At 60.7% G+C, this 16,679-nt stretch overlaps 1 protein-coding gene across 1 annotated transcript in view; it reads left to right on the top strand.

Moving 5' to 3' along the window:
* SMG6 (SMG6 nonsense mediated mRNA decay factor) overlaps window positions 1-16,679 on the top strand; it is a 119,036-nt gene that overhangs the window by 93,108 nt on the left and 9,249 nt on the right. Inside the window, exons 14-15 of the mRNA XM_068909384.1 lie at window positions 5,240-5,416; window positions 8,583-8,732. Of these exons, the coding sequence (XP_068765485.1) occupies window positions 5,240-5,416; window positions 8,583-8,732 (327 nt within the window). The remainder of the gene's footprint in view (window positions 1-5,239; window positions 5,417-8,582; window positions 8,733-16,679) is intronic.

Raw genomic sequence — 16,679 nt, 5'->3', positions numbered from 1 at the left:
CGGGTGTGTCTGGCATCATCCTGGCAAAGGACCAAGCCCAGAGAAGCTGGGCCATTTTAAGTCCCGGGTTAAACCCAAACCTGCTTTTGCATGAGCTTGTGGGACTAAAAACCTGAAAGTATGACACCAAACCAAGCTCTTTCCTTTGCTCTCCTCCTACAGCTTGCTCTGCTCTTCTCTGCTCCTCTGAGAGCTCCCTAAGGGATGGAGAAGGGAATGTGGGGCATTTGGAGGTATTTAGCTGTAGCTAGACGCTTCGTGGTTTACATCGTTTGGGACTAACTTCGTTTAAGCATAGATCAGCTACTTCACTCCAACCAAGCCCTGTTAAAACCGATGTGGCAAAAGCAGTGTTATCCCCTTGCTGGATCGTGCTTTAGCTTGGCCCTGACTCCAGGTCCTATCCCATTCCCATCTCCGAATCTGGGATGGGATCTCTTCGTGCTGTGACTCCAGCTTCTCGTGTCCTTTTCCCCTTCGGAATCCAGCTGTCGGGGTGTGCTCACGTCTCCCCCTCGCACACAGGAATGCTGCGCCGAGAGTGGCAGCCCGTCCTCCGAGTAAACCCTTCTCCAAAGCCGCCTGCCTGCTGTTTGCTGGTGGAGGCTAAGGTTTCGCAGGGAGAAGCTGCTGGGATCCCTCCCCGCGGTGCCAAAGGCAGCGGGCCTTGCCGGAGGTTGCTGCATCTCTGGCAGCGAGCGCCGGGTGGTGGCCGCCCACTCCGGACCGAGTCCCTCGTTGGAGGTGGCCGGTCCCCACCGCTGAGCGCGGTCCCGTGGCCAGCTGGCTGGGCTGCCGGAGGCTCTTTGAAGCGTGTGGCCTAGCTGAAGGAGCCTGCATTCCTGCCTCCCAGTTATTTGCTCTTTAGGACGCTGCGTAAAATTAGCAAGTTGTAAAAGTTGATTGAAGGCGGCGGTGGGTGTGACAGCGATTTGCTTTGCTGCGGGAAAGCCGTGCGCCGAGCAGCGCGGCCAGCAGCACCGGTGGGGCGGGCTGCCCTGTTGCCGGCACGGCCGGCCGGAGGGGCTGCCCGCGGCTCTGCGCGCGCAGCTGACCCCGAGCGAGGCTGAGGCTGGTTGCTGGTGGTTGCCCTGCGAGTGCCAGCTGCAGGTGCCCCCAGGCCCAGAGCAAGTCCCTTCCCTCCCCTTAAATCTCCTGGAAGACACATGCCCGTCTTCAGGGCTGCGTCTGCTTGGGACCAGGGCTGGCTGGCCCCTGCGTAGCGCTTCAGCGCCAGCTCATCTTGTTAAACAGCAGCACGTGGCGTTTCTGGAAGCTTGTGTCTTTGCTTTGTCTCAAAAGATCTGTGGGGAAAAACAAGGCAAAGGCCATGGAGGGGACCAGCCCCAGAGCTGGGGTGAGCTGGGGACCCTCCCGGGGACTCTGATCTTGGCCTTTCGAAGGTTTGTAGCGGGTGCCACGAGCGGGGTTGTCCCGATAGCATTCAAACTGCAAAGCGGCTTTGAAACTGCAACAGCTGGTACAGCTAATTCGCAGCCCACTGGGTCTTTACAGGCCGTTAGTGTGTGTTAATGTGTGTCCTGCTGTGTCGTAGTCAATGATGAGTACGTTAAGGTATGACCTATGAATTAGCAGCTGGCGTGCTAATGAGCCTCTTCAGCGTGCCCTAGCCTGCCGCCAGCCCGGCTGTGGGTGGCTGGTGCTGGGCTTGGTGGTTAGCATGTCTGATTTAGCGTGAGATTAGAAACCTCTCTTCTCCGGGCCCAGCCTGATGAAATCAGGGCTCCTGCAGCCGAAGCCATTGCCGCCCCGTGCGCGGTCCCCGGGCACGTGTCCCCGGGAGGCAGCGCGGCGGCGAGGGGCTCTGCGATGCCTCGCTCGCTCCCAGCCCTGGGGAACTGAGCCCGGGTCACCTCCGGGGGCACCAGACCACTTCAGCAATTCTCAGTTTCGGTTTTCCTTTGAGAGCGGCTGCGTGCGTGTCAGGCCTATTTTCATACCGAGCGGCTGCTTGAAGCCAGGCTTTCGGTTCCTGCTGTCTCACTGCGCGACCTGGGGGAGGGCACGCTGGGCGGCTGCCTTCCCCCCTCGGCCGGGGCGGCTGCGGCCGCATCGCCGAGCGCATCGCCGCGATTTACTTTGGTACTCGGCCTTTCTTTCTGCAGGGTCGGCCGCGGCTCCCGGGGCCCCGGCAGCGCTGCCGCCTCCCGGCCTGGGGCAGCAGTCCCCGGCTGCGGGAGAGGCGAGCGAGGCCGAGGGCGGCCCCGCGGCCCCGGGCATCCTGGCGCTGCGGTGGGCACTCGCGTTGCTGTTCCGAAACAGGAAGTTTCTGACCGAGCAGGTCGCTGGGTGTCACGCGAGGCCCTGCTCCGCCGTTCGCGCGCCCTGGGTGCCAGTCACAGGTCACTTGTTTCCCAGCAGCTCGGAGGCCGGGCTCCCCCGTGCCGGGGCCGGGCTGGCTCCAGGCGGGCCGGCTGGCGAGAGCCCGCGGCTCTGGCGCGTCCTCCGGGAGCAGGGCTCCTCCGCCCTGGGTCTGCGCGTGACAGGGATGCACAGAGCGTTTGCTCTTTCCCTGTTTTTCATTCATGCGGGCTGAAAAATGTGTTCGTGAGAGAAGTTACTGTGGCTTTATGCCACGGGCCTTTGGCTGGGCTCTTTCCTCCCGAGCAGATGAGCTGAATGCAGCAGGGAATCTGTTGTTCCTAGGTGTTTCTTTTCAGGGGAGAAAGGAGTGAACCTACCTGTCCTTATCGCAGCCCAGGCGTGGGAGAGGAGCCCTCCTGCAGCGTGCTTGAGCAGTGCCAATCCAGGAGGCTCTGACAGGCGAGAAGGGGGTCTGTGCTGTGCAGATACCGCCACGCTGCAGCTCTGTCAGCACCCAGCCCTTCCCGCGTAGATGCTGCGTGAAAACAGCGAGGGGCCTAAACTGGATGCGGTTGCTTTTAATTCTAGCGGGACCCTGAGAAATCCCTCGGGACCGGTGTCAGGAAGGGGTGCCGATCTCTTCCCCGCCTAGCCGGCCAGCACGCAGCTCCCTGTCCCCTTCCCCTGCTGCTGCTGCTGCTCGCGGTGCCCTCGCGTCCCGCTGCGCGTGATCCCTCGCCTGGCTGCTCTGCCTCCGCCGGGCCGGGTTCGAGCCCCCGTGCTGAGGCACGGGCAGCCCTGCAGCTGCGCTCGCGGCGCCTCGCTCCCCCAGCAGCCTGGGCGCGAGGCAGCGGCAGGGAGTCGGGCGGGAAGATCCCTGCGCTGCGGTCGCGTCGCCCGCCTCCGGCTGGGCCCCGCGAGCGCGCGCTCCGCGGCGTTTGCCGGCCTGGCTTTAAACGAAGCAGGCGGGCGATGTTTCCACTGCCGCCCCCGAGGCCGCCGCAGCCCGGCCGCTCTCACGCGGGATGTTCCCTGCGACGGTTGTTGCCACTTCTCTTTCCTCCTGGCTTTCCCCTTCGCCAAATCGTTCCTAAAGGAGAGCCAGGAGGATGGAAACGTTCCCTCTGTGACACTGGCTGGGGTTGCTGCCGCCCGGACGTCCCGAGCAGCCACGAGCACCCCTGAGAAAGAGGGTTCCCAGCAGCCCGACCTGCCCCCGAGGCCTTGCTGGCTGCGCAGCCCTCGTCGCCCTTCCCTTTGCTCTTTGCCCAGCTCCGTCCTGCACGGCCCCCTTGCTAGGAGCCGAGCTGCAGGTCGGTGGTCCCTCACGCTCCGTAATGCTGCCTTATCGTAATTGCCCGGCTCGCACCGCCTCTCGCCAGCAGCGCCGGCCTCCCAGGGGGAGGAAGGGGCTGGTTTTTCCTTCCCCTCGGTGTGGCGGCGCAGTTACCGGCCTCCGAGAGAGGGACTGCCGCAAACGGAGGCGAATCCGGCTCCTCTTATGTAAGGGTGCCTCGTGCAGGCAGTAGCTGGGGTGGGAGGTTGGAGGTCACAGGAGGGTCAGGTTTTTGACACGCACTGCAGAGACACGGCGGTTAAAATTAGCCTGCCGAGAGGAAACTGGCAGCGCTGTGGAAGAGCAGAAGTTTCCTCTCACGGCAGCCTGGTGGAGCGGGGCCGCGCCACGGGCCGCTGCCAGCCCTGCGCGCGCCGCGGCCCGGCCCGCCGTCCTGCTCGGGGCGCCCGCGAGGGCGGCGGGCCGCTCTCGACTGAACCGGGGCCGGGCGCGCGGCGGCCGAGGAGGCAGCGTCTGCTGCGTGGCGTTCCTGGCTGTGGAGGCTCTTGGTTGATCCTCCGTGCGGGGTCCGGCCTCGTCCGCTGCCGCGGGATCCCCGTCCCGGAGTGAGCTGGGACCCTTTTTGGGGAGGGAGGCTCGGAGGCTGCTGCCCTCTGCGTGAGGCGAGCGAAACTGGAGCGGTTGGAGGAACTCGGGCAGCGACGTGAGCGTGAACTTTGTCTCCGTAGTTTGTAGCACGTTTAGCCCCCGTTTGCTGACTTTCTCCCTGTAAAAGCTCTTTCTTTGTGGGTGACACCCGTCGACTGGAGGCATCAGAGGAGAAAGGTGCAGGTGCAGAGTCCCGCTGCGAATGGCAGGGAGGCCCAGGCAGAGGCCGGTGCCGTGCGCGACGGGGCTGCCTAGGCACCAGGCTCCCACGCTCTGGAAACTTCATCTGAGAGCCTCATAAATTGGATAATTAGCCGAGTTATTGAGTTTCCTTCTGGCCGGATCAGTCCCAGCCTGCCTGGCTCCCCCGTTGGTTCGTGAGACCGGCCGGCAGGACCGGGTTGGAGGTGGTGCTTTTGCAGAATGCCCCCAGCTGCCGGCTCTGCGCTGCCGTTTCCCTCCCCAGCATCCGTCCGCCCGACCCCTCCTGCTTTCCCGGGGGATTCTGGTGAGCTAGCTGAAACGAAACAGTAAGGCCAGGCCGCATCGTTCGCCTCACGCTTCGCAGGACTTCCCCTGTCCCGGTGGGGCTGGGGAGGGGGCTGGCTGCCCCCCGGCAGCCGCGTGGCTCTGGGGACATGGCGAGGGCAGAGCAGGACGTGCTCCGTGAAAGGTGCGGGGGTCAGCGCTGGGTATGGCTGACCTCGCGCTCGCCTGCCTCCTTTTCCCAGAGGACACTGCACTGCGAGGCCTGGGCAGAGCCCTCCTATCCCTGTTTAAAAGCAGAGGGGAACCCCCCCCCCACTCCGCACATCCCTGCGGTGCGCTGGGTGCTGGGCCGGGCTGTCTGCGCGCTGCTGGGCCAAACAGCCCTGCACATTCCCCTCTGGCCGTTGCCTGTCCGCCTCCCCTTTGCACTGACTTTGTTTTCCTTTCCCTCTCCCCAACCCCCTCGTCCTCACCCTGTAGGTTATTGCAGCCGACTGCAAGAGGGTCACAGTTCTGAAGTATTTCCTGGAAGCCCTTTGTGGACAAGAAGAGCCTTTGCTGGCATTCAAGGGTGGAAAATATGTGTCAGTGGCACCCGTCCCAGACGCCATGGGAAAGGAAATGGGAAGCCAAGAGGGAAAACAACTGGAAGATCAGGTACCGTGCGGGAAGAGCGCGCCTCGGTGAAGGAAGAATCACCCCTGTGGGGCCCAGCCTCTGCCTGCCCTGCAGCTCCCGCTATTTATAGCCAGCGTAGCTGCGTGTGCATTTTATGGGGGGGGTGGGAGGAGGGGGGGGTAAATGGTGTACAGCCCTCGTCTCCTGAGTGTGCTTTGCTCGTGCCCTTTCCTGCCAGTCCAACCCATGCGCCTCTATCTTGCGCGCTGCTATGAGTTCCAGATGCTGCTTTTTAATACTCGAAGGGGGGAGCGAGCTTTAATAACGTGCAGCGTTGCAGCCCTGGGAGAGGAGGTGGGCGAGGGGGTGTCAGGGTTCAGCCTCAGGATCAAGTTTATAGCCATGGAGCTAGCTGCGGCAGAGGCCTGAGCTCCAGCCTCCAGCACACGTACAGGAAGAGCTGACATTGGCGCCCCGTCCCTCCCCTGCCTCTCACATCCTGATGTGATTAAGGAATTCAGCTCTTGTTTTTCTGCCCTTGCTTGTTCCTGTAGGCCTTGCTTCACTCCAGGCTCCGTGTGTGTGTTTAAGGGCCCTGCCAACCGCTCTGCAGGTTGACTCTTTTCTTGTGTTTAATCTTGCAGTTTGAAAGGCCAGGGAAACAGTAGAGAAGGGCAGAGGCATTTGGAGCGGGGAGCTGGGTGGCCCAGCTCTGCCCAGGCTTGCTCCAGGCTCCAGGAGGCGCAGAGCCGGTGAGGGGCTCGTCCCGTGCCGGCCACAGCGCCTCGCCTCTCCTGGCGCTGAGTGGCCCGTGGCATGTGTCCCCATGTGCCCCAAAACTGCTCATACTGGAGGAGCCCCATAGCAAGAAGGTGCATGGCACCCTCCTCACCGCTCAGAGCCCGGGCAGATGGCTCCAGCTGAGTTGGGGGCAGATTTTAAGTGTTTTTTGTGTAGGGGCTCAAAGCAAAACTCCAAGCAGCAAAAGATATCTCTATAAGGTAGGAAGACCTGGATCCTCTGTCCTCTTTTGGAGGCTGTGCAGAAAGTTTTCAGACTGACACTGCTGAAAGCGTATGATGTCCTGGGATCTTTGGGTTCCACCAGTGTCACAGACAGGGACAGTCCTGCTCTCTGGAGCACCTGTTGGGTTGGGCCCTCCTGTTCATGCTGTGAATTGACTCGAGGTGGAGGATAGCTCCCCCTCGCCCAGTCCCTGCAGCTGCTGCTTAGCTGTGGGAACCTCTCCATGAGCTCATTGCATAACCCTGGAGCTTCCTCATTGGGGTCTGAGCGCAAGAGAGCTTCCAGCTTGCCAGCGTGACCACCCTGGAGCCTGGGCAAGCATTTCCTGACCCAAAGCACCGCAGCAGATCTGCATTTGACATGCACTCCTCGCTGAGGCCCATGTGCATCTCTCTCGCCCTCAGAGCATCCCCCTGGCTGTCCTAGGAGAAGGAAGTGAGCTTGAGGGCTTCATCTTCCTCCTTCCCATGGGGAGAAAGTCACAAGGAGAGAAGAGTTGTTGGGTTCTGTGGCCAGGCCTGTGGCGGGGAGCTGAGGGAAATGGTTGAGTATGCAGCCTTGGAGCGCTGGGATTGTTGAAATTAAGCCTGCAGTCTCCCTGCCCGAGTCCCTCAGGCACTGCAGGTCCAGCTAACGTGCTACTGCAGCCTGAGCTGGGTAGGGAGTGCAGGGGTGTGCTCCTGTCCGTTCCCAGGGCCAGCCTGGTGCAGCATCCGTCCACTGCAGCCCTCTAGGCTCAAAGCAGGTCTGTCAGGTGGAGTCCCCCTCAGAGCTCTTCTCAGCCCCATCGCAGCCCTTTGCTTTTTTGTGGGGAAGGAGAAATTGTTACTGGCAGGGCTTCGGAAGGCCCGTGATCACTTGCAATGGGCAACAGGGGGTTTGGTTGGGCCAAGGGGACTGTCTGGGTCAGCAGAAGAGCTGGGCTCACAGGCAGCACGTGTTTGTGGCCAGCTGCTGTCAGGCCGCACATGGAGGAACAGGGATTTCTAGTCTCCCCTGTGGCCAGGGACCCCTTAGGGAGAGCAGCGAAGCTGGGAGAGATCTGGGTTGCAGTTGATCCTGAGCTGGACGCTAGCCACCACCTCCTGCCTACCCGTGTCCTGGGAATTTGGACGCATAGGGACAGGCCAGCGCTGAATTTACCTGGTGCAGGAACAGCGTGGTCTGCTGTGGAGTCTCCAGCTGAGGCAGTGCAGGCAAACTGGGAAGGGGCTGGCGACTTCCCGGTGGGGAGAGCCAAGGGAAGGTCGCTGCATGCAGTTCATCTAGGAGGGGGTGAAGATGTAACGTGGTTCTGAAGCACCTGTGCAGGTAGGAGGTTGGAGAACCAGGGACCCTTAAGTTTAGCAAAGACAAGGTTCCCAGCCAGAAGCAGCATGACAAAGGCAGACTAGAAGTAGGATGCAAAAGTTAACAGAGGAAGTAATTAACCGTTGAAATGACTGACCTTGAGACGTAGCGGATTCTCCATCATGTGGGGTTTTAAAATCAAGATTGAGCGTCTCTTTCTAAAACATCTGTTCCAGCTCAGCTGGAAGTTTTGGGGTGTGTGCAGGAATCTCTCTGGCCTATTCTGAGATCAAAAAGAACTGGAATGGGCTCTTTGGTCTCCTTAGTTCATGGATCTGAGCTTCCTGTCAAGATGATCAGCTTGCGCGTGTAGCCTCTAATGAGGTATCGGTATTGCAGCAGCATTGTAAAACCCTGGGTGCAGACAGGTGGAGAGAAACAGCCTTTGCTCCTAGGGATGTACAGTCTAAGCAGACAGGCAAAGCAGAGAAACAGGGAAACATCATGCTCCCCATTTTACAGAACTGAAGCCTATAAAGCATCAGTGACTTGCCCAAGGCTGCGGAAAGAGTTTCCCACAGCTACGAAGAGTTTGGTTTTAGAACAGAGTTCTGAGCAGGGCTGTCCCTCCCCTGCCTCCGCGCAGGCTTCCCTCGGCCATTACCTTGTGTCTCACCTTGTCACTACCTGGATGTTGACTATTTATTTATTTTGCTTGCTTCTTTTGGATGTTTAAAAATAGTCACCCATAAGCAAGTGGGGATGGACAGCCGTGCACAGCAGGGATTTGTCTGCTGGAAGGGGAAGAGCAGTGTGAGCAGAGTCCCTGCCACCAGCATCCTTTACAGTTACTTCTCTCTTGTTTTTGTCTGTTTGCATTTCCTGGCAGAAGGAAGATGATGTGCTGATTGAGGCATTTGAAGATGATTCTGAGGCTGAAGGCAGCGGTGGAGAGTTTGACATCAAGGAACTCAGAGCCAAGAAGCAAGCACTGGCCAGGAAAGTAGCTGAGCAGCAGCGTCGTCAAGACAAGATTCAGGTAGGATGGGATATGCAGCTGCAGCGAGCGAGTCCATCAGGCTGTCTGGCTGAGGAGCTACTTAACTTTTGTACGTGGGCTGATCGTGTCTCACTCTGTTGGTGGTGCTCAGGTGTTTCCTTGCTGTGCTTCAGGAACAGCGGCCTCCGGGAGCGTCACATAACACCTTGAACTTTCCCGGGATAGGTGCTCCGTGCTGCCTCTGTGAAAGCCAGCAGCAGACTTAGCTTTGGCTTCAGTGGACAGGGTCGAATGAATGTTGCTGTACCACCCCCAGGGTGGTACCCTTACCCCAGGGTAAGATCTGCCCTTCCAGACCCTGGGCTGAATGTGCCGGGGACTCCCGGGGCCCTCTTGAAGCTGGGCATCCCTTCTCCATGGAGCCGTCAGCATACCAGGGAGCCCTCACGGTCGAGTGCCTTTGCTGACGGCTGTAACGCAGCGTGTGCCAGGCAGCGAACCGTCCCCCTGGCTGGGGCACAGGCACCGTGACAGTGAGGCCGGGTGAGAACTCAGCTTTTCCATGCAGCGGGGCACAGGCAGATGGGGAGAGGGTGGAACATGAACGGCAGAGTTCATGTGGGAGCCAGAGGCAGGAAAAATAGCCTGCAAACTGCTGTTGCAGTCAGAGCGCTGCCTGCGAACCGCATTCTACTGTTGCCGTTGTTATGGGGGAAAAGAAAGGGATACAGGTGATCCTGCCCTGCCTTTGCCCTGATCTTAGGACATTTCCCAGTGGGAACTGGTGAAATAAACTGGTCGCACTGGGAGCGGATGCCTGGCGGCGCACACTGTTGCTTTAAGAGCAGACTCACATGCATGGCTGTTGGCTGCCTTGCTTGCTCTCAACCCCTCTTCCTCCAGCCTCGCAGCCCAGATGAGGATTTCTCAGCAGAGGAAAATTCTCCCTGGCTCCCCTCCCCCTCACCTCCGCCCTCTCTAATGCCCAGGGCCCTTCACTTCCATAATTCTTCATTTTCCAGCCTTGAACGTAAGCCAGACACATCTGTCTGGCCATATGCGTGAACTCTACAGTGTGTGCCGAGGTGGTTGTAAAACAGGGCTGCTGAAGGCCCTACTGGGAGAGCGCGCACATGTGTACCCTCCGGCTATTGGCGCTGGGCCCAGAACCACTGCGCTTCACTTTTCCAAACCCACCCCAACCTTTCAGATTTCGCCTTTTCTTTCTTCATTTGAATTTTGAGAAATTCATATCAAGGCAAAGGTATAAATTGTGCCGGGAGGGAGGGGCCGCCCCCGCAAGCTAGTCCATTATTGTTGGCAGGTACCTGGGTCACATTAATACAATAAGGAAGAAAGCAGCAGTGAACGAGTGAGAGATTGGAGAGATGGGCTGTAAATTAAAGCGGCCTGAAGCCTTCCAGCCTCCCAGGGTTGTTAAGCGGGAGGTGTAAGTAAATTCCCCACTTCCCACTGCCTTGTACAGACACAGCAAACAGGAACTGCACATGTTCAGGGAGGGCAGTGTGTGCAGATCCCAGCCCCGGCGAGTAGCCCAGCTGCAGCAGGGCCCCCGGGATCGCCGCTGCCCATTCTGCGGGGAGAGTGGGGGCTGCCTGATGTGTCAGGGGCTTTCTCCCTGGCGTGCTCCTCCCTTCCTCCTGAGCTGTGCTGGGGCCGGGGCTCGCAGGCGGATAGAGGTCAAAATGAGGGTGTGGGCAGCTTCAGGGGCTGCACAGCTGAGAGCTGAGGTGCAGTTGGAGCCTGAACGTACGGGGTGGAGGAGAAGTCCTTGGGGCTTCAATAAAGTCATCCAGTCCATAGCTGGCTGGGAACTGCCTGGAGCAGAACATGTGTGCAGGCCACGCTCCTCTCCCTGCCCTGGTACTGACCACGCAGCCAGAGCCAGAGAAGCGGAAGAGCTCAGAGGGAAAGCGCTGCTAGGTCTCGGGGCAGCCACGCCGGAGCCAGCTCAGCACTGCATCTCCTTGAACTTCCCTGTCTTGACCTGCAGCTTTCTGATCTTCTCAAGAGATTTTTGTGCTTGGGCACTGTTTCCTGGGACCTCGGGTCATTTTGCCTTCTCTGTTTCATCCTGTTTCTCTAGTTCAGTGCTAACCTATGGAGTTCAAACATCAGTTGCTTTCTGAGTCCCCCCCTTCATTAAGCTGGGAAAAAGCCGCAGCTCCACACATTCATATGCGTCCAGTAGATACGGCTTCTGTCTTAGCACAGCTTCGAGCCTCCGCTCTCCCCGCGCGGCCATGTGGTTGTGCCTGCGTTGTGATGGGAACTCAGGCCCGGGGAGCCGAGGTGCCTCGGCTGCCTCCCGTGGAGACTCTGGTGAAGTGGGCAGTGACCCGGGGTTCAGTGTATGCCTTCATCTCTTGGCCTTTCATTTTCTTTTTTTGTGTTTTAATGCTCTCAAACATGAGTTTTCCCTGCTCTCTCTGTTGACAGGGTTAGACATGCCCCAGGGGAGCACGATGTGGCCTCACCTGGGCCTTGCAGAGTCATGCTCCTTCTGCCTGCTTGGGATAGGAGTCCCTGACCTCACTGCATTCCCATCTTTTTGCTATTGCAAGCCTGGCGTGGTGTGTGACTGGCTCTTGCCCCTTCAGCTATCCTCCCGTTCCTGCCTCCAAGTCTTCCCCTGCTCAGAGACAAGTGTTGGGTTGCCTTCCCCCAGCTAAATTCATTATCTTCTCTGCAGCAGGTTTCCTTGAACCATCTTCTTTCCTTTGCCGTACTCCCCACCTCTTGCTGCCCAGCTCTTGCTGCTGATGGAGATCATCCACTTGATGCTTGTCCCAATTCACTGCTGCTCTTCCATCGCTTGCCTTTGTTCTGCGTTCAGGGCTGGCACGCCAGCCAGGCCCAGAGAGTGGGAGCGTGACTTCTGCTACATCTTCTGGCTGCTGTCCCTGTCCTGTCGGCCTCTGCTGCAAGCAAATGGGTCCCAGTCTTCCTTCTGGTAGGCAGAGACTTCCCAGATCCCCACCGGCTGGTGTTTCGCAGCCTGAGCTCATCTTCCTGCTTACTTACCTACCTTGCATTCCCTGGCAGGGGAAGCTCTGCTTATCCACCGTGTCAGCTCCCAGCCACAGCAAAGGCTGTGGTCACACTTAGAGCAGCCTCGAAGGGGGGTTGTCCTTCCTTGCACTCCTTGGGTCACTGCCCTGGCTTGGGTGCACATAGGACTGTTGCTCAAACTGATGGGGAAGTTCAGGTCCGGGCAGAGTAAATGGGGATGGCAGACGGTTTGTTCCTTTCCCCACAGTCAGCACTGACTGCAAGGAGAGCGGGAGAGCTCAGCTCAATTCCTCTGCAGGAGCTTTGACCCCAAAGTCACCACGCTGAGGGTGACAGATAGGCCGGAGGAGATTTAAATCTCAGCCACTTGCACCCCTCAGCAGCCCCGGTAGCAAGGCAGCAGCCCTTTGCTCACTGGCCATGAGTTTAGGGTTTGCCGCTCTCCCTGGCAGTCCTGCACCATCTTCTCTGCTGCATGCACTGCTGCTGACCTGCCTCTGCCCTTACCGCCTACCCCGGCTGACACAGAGCCGCCCTTCACCCGCTTCCGCAGGCTGGGGACGGCAGCGCTGTGTCCGGGTGAGCTGAAAGGCCAGGCACGGGCCGGGGTGCTGCCCAAACGTTTGGAGGGGGCGAAAGGCAGGTGGATAAGAGGAGGCAGCTCTGGAGCTGCCAGGCTGGCGCGAGGCTGGCCGCGGTTTCGGGCAGGGCTGTGTCCCCCGCCAGCGCCCGGTCCTGCCCCTGCTCGCGGCTCCCCTGCCGCTTGGCCAGGCCCTTGGTCCATGCTGTTCAGAGTCCCCTGTCCTTTGTGCCGCTGCTGTGCGCTGGGAGCGGTCGAGTTTCCTGAGCGGTTGAAAACATCCCACCTGAAACATAACAGGCTCTTCCTCTGGATGCTGCTATTGTTTTGCTCAGCATTACAGAAGCAGCTTAACCGGGCGGCCAATGATGACATGTCTTCCCAAAATAGCCGCGCTCCTGTCCCTTCTGAGCCCACGGAACGGCCGCCCCCTTAAGATGCAGCCGCTCCTTTGTGGCGGGAGTGTGAGTAACTCGCTAAATATAGCCGTATCCCATTCACGCTCTCCTCTGCGCGGAGGAACAATGCCGCGGGCGCACACGCGCTGACACGCACCTGCCTGGGAGCGGGTGCCTGCTGGCTGCGGAAGACGCACACCCACCCACGGCGGCTCCACCACGGCGGCGGCCCCAGCTTGCTACCAGGCACGGGGCACGTTTACTCCTGAGGAAGACACTGCAGACGAACCTTGGAAGGAGGAAACCCTCGAGCAGAGACTAGAAAGGCATTGTTCTCGGCCCTGGAAAATCCGCCTCCGATCCCCGCGGAGCATGCGGGGCTGGGACGGGCAGCGGCGCCGGGTTTCCCCGCTGCTGGAAAGCAGATCAGTGGCCAGGAGCTGCTCAGGGTAGAAGAGGTAGTAGCAGATGGTGACAGCTCCATCGGTCCTTGCAGGGCGGCTTGACCCTATATGACCTGTCCCAAAGGTGGCACGGTGCTGGTCTCGGCGGGGTCCAGCTCGAGGCCTCCCTGCCAGCCTGGCTCTGCGGGGAGAGGAGCTCTGCGATCTGCGTGCTCGGCCTCTGGGGCTGAATTGTAGCCCGCAGCTATCCCGCTGGTCCCCGCGCTGCTTGTGGCGGGGACCCTCGGGTCTGCGCCGTGGTGGTCTGCAGAAAATAGCGCCTGGTGGCCTGGCTCTGGCGGGGGCAGTCCCCTTCCCAAACTGGAAGTCTTTGGCTGGGCAGCAGCTTCCGGGGAATCCCCCAGGTGATTCCAGCTGATGGATGAGCTGGGAATTTGGGACTGTGCGCGCAGGAGTGTCTGATCTCAGTGCTGCCACCAGCTGGGGCAGCGGAGGGAGCCACCTCCGGCTCCTGCCGAGCTCCTGGGAGAAGCCCCTGGCGCCCGGAGCGCCGGGCAGGGGCCGGGGGCTGCAGGCGGGAGCAGCTTCCACCGCCGCAGCTTGCAGGTGCCTCAGGCCGGGAGCAGAGGGGCTGGCTGGCCCCAAGGGGAGCAGGAGCTGCCTGCCTTAGGGGTCCCCTGCCCCATGCCAGCCCTGCTAGGTTGCTCTGCCGTGCAGCTGCAGAGCAGGTTTGACCCCAGTCGGGGCTAAAATCTGGCCGTCTTGCAGGGTTTGGACCCCGGGGTGAGGCCATACACATGCTGTTTTATCCCTGCCGCTCTTCCAAGGGTTTCCTCCAAACCCCACCTGCGCACAGGCCACCGTCCCCGTCCTAGCGACGGGGAAACTGAGGCACGGCGGGTCGATGGCCGGCGGCGCGCCGCGGCTGCGGAGCGGAGGCAGGTCCGGAGGCCGGCGGCGCGGCCCCGCGGCCCACCTTGCGCGCCGGCCGGGACGGGGGGGGGGGGGGGGGGGCGGCTGGCGGGCCCCGCGGACCGGCTGAAGGGTTAACGCAGCGCTCGCCTCCCCATCCTGCACATGGGCTCCCTTTCATCCCTGGCGCGAGGCCAGCGCGAGTCCGTATGAATCACAGGCCACTCCCCTCCCCCCCGAACCCCTTGGCCAGAGGCTTCTGCAGCCTTTTACTCACACAAACAAAAATAAATCTCGCTGCCGGCCTCTGAACTCTGCAAAGGCGAGTTTCCCTCTGGCTCCCCGAGCGGCCCGGAGCTGTGCGAGGGGACTTGGCACGCTCCCCGCCGACCTCGCTCTTTCACTCCCGGCGCATCCTGTGTCCTTCTCTCACCAGGCGGCCCGGGGAGCGGAATGGGACGTGACGGCCGGCACAGGCGTCGCTCGCAGCTGCCAGGAACCGGCCGGGTACGGCCCGCGCCCGCCGCCAGGGCGAGTGCCACGCACGAGGGAAGCGCCCCGAGGTCGCGCCCGGAGCAGAGGCGGCCCCCGCCGCCACCTGCGGCTCCCCGCGGCCCCGGGGGCGTGCGCGTAGGTGAGCTTCCTGCTCGCCAGGCCGCCGGTATGGGCTGGCGGGAGCCCAGGCGTCAAGGATCTGCGCTGGGGCGTAGACGGGCTCGCCGTGCGCACGTAGGCCCCCTCTTTGCCCATCAGAGGCTGCTCTCCGCTGGGACCTGCCATTTTGCTCACCCTTCCTGCAAGTTCGGGGCCGATTAGCTCGGCGGCTGCACGGGGGACGGCGTGCTGCCTCGCTTCGGCCCTCCGCCTTGGCCAACGGGGCCTTCCTCCGTGGCAGGTCGAGGTCAGCAGGGCCCCAGCACCCGCAGGAGCATCTCACCCCTGCACCCGCTGGGGTGAAACCCTGCTTGAAGCCATCCTTACCGCACGCGGACGCTGCGAGGCGGCAGGGCAGCGCCGTGCCTCCAGACGGTCTCCTGGCCGGACCTCCAGTGCCACCTGGGCCAGCAGAGACCTCCCTGGCCTTCGAACCACCGTGAGCCCGGGCTGGAAGAAGGCAGAGCGTGTGCAGAGGCAGTACCAGCGGGCGCAGGAGCAGGGATGCTATGCCGGCGTCGCCAGCCCTGCACACGGAGGAACGGGCATCCCCGCGTTGGCAGAGCCGTGGCCGTGAGTCTGGCTAGCACCGCATGGCTCAGGCCGGCCTGTCGCCACTCAGCGGCGTAGCTCAGCACCAGCGCGTAGCAGGCGGGACGCGATGTGCTTTCCACACCGCACGTCTGCCCTTCTGGGTCCATGGGACCTGCATCCCCAGGAGCGGCACTGCCAGGAAGAGGGTACGAGGCACGTGGTGAAGGTTAGGGTTGCTGCTTTGTCTGGAGACACTCGTGGGAGGTGGCAGGATCAGGACGTCTTGATTTAAAGCCAGATAACAACACTTGGATTAAAAAACCACTTATTTCCATGGCTGCTGCTGGCCGGTGCGGCTCATCGTTCCAGGGCACCTTTGAGGCTTTGGCATGACTTCAGGAGGCTTCGGACCCTTACCACGGCGAGGGGAAGCTTCCCGTAACATTGGGCAGAGTGGGGCTGGTGGAAAGAGCTGAGCTGGGCTTCCCCTCCGGGCCCTGGGGTGTTTCTTGCGGGTGTGAGCCCAGTGTCGCGAGAGTTTGCATGGTGGACATGCTCCACAGCAGTGCCGCTGTGCTCCGTGGGTGACCAGTTCCTATTAGAGGCAACAAACATCAGCAAGTCCAGGGAAGCTATTTTTAAGTAGAGGAAGCACTAGAATAGCATCCTGAGTTTTTTAAGCCTCTGACTTACTAAAGAGCCCAAGTCCTTCGATAGCATCTGAAGTAATATGTGAGCTCCTGGGTCCTTTTTTGGCAACAAGCATTAGCCAAAGGTCTGGTACAGCCCTGGAGGGTTGCTAGTAAAGCCCAGCGGACCCTCCTCATGTGTATGAGCCCTTCTGGTCTGCTGTGGGTGCGTAGGACTCAGTCAAGGACAGGACTTTGGGTTTCCAGGGCTAGAATCCACCTGGCTTCCCAGCTGGATGTAGCCGGAAAAGGCATGGCATGTGCAAGACCTGATGGAGCAGTGAGCGAGATACAGCTGAGCATCCCCTCCCCATGGACCTCTCCTCCTGCTGCCTGCTCAGGGGTCTATGTAAGGATGCTCTTGGTAGGACTCGTGTGTCCCAAAATGGTTTGTTTTCACTGGTGAGCTTGTCACTTTGAGCCATTACCCTCTGGAGTCCCACAGTCTCCCTCCTCCATCCCCTCTTTCTCCCCTCTGTTTTGTGTTAGGATAGGGCCGATGGCACCGGTGCACCTCAGTCCTGGCAATTGCCAGTCCCACAAATGGGACGATGCCTGAAACACCTCCATTTGCAAGGCTGCTGCCAGGCAGTTTTCCCTGGGGCCTGGGCAGGGCTGCGTTTTCCTGGAAGAGTGCTCCTTGGAGGCCGGTGCCATCCCACTCGCGCGGCACGCTGGCCTGCAGCAGTTGGTGCTCAGGGTGTGCAGGTGGGTTGGCCACAGCCTCCTGCCGGCCCCTGGACACCATGGGAAACGTGCACAGCAGCCAGGCTTGTCTTCTG

This window comes from Struthio camelus, chromosome 16 (assembly GCF_040807025.1).
Source record: "Struthio camelus isolate bStrCam1 chromosome 16, bStrCam1.hap1, whole genome shotgun sequence".
Taxonomy (NCBI): Eukaryota; Metazoa; Chordata; class Aves; order Struthioniformes; family Struthionidae; genus Struthio; species Struthio camelus.
The sequence above is the reverse complement of the archived record's forward strand: the minus strand, read 5'-3'. Positions and strand labels throughout refer to the sequence as shown.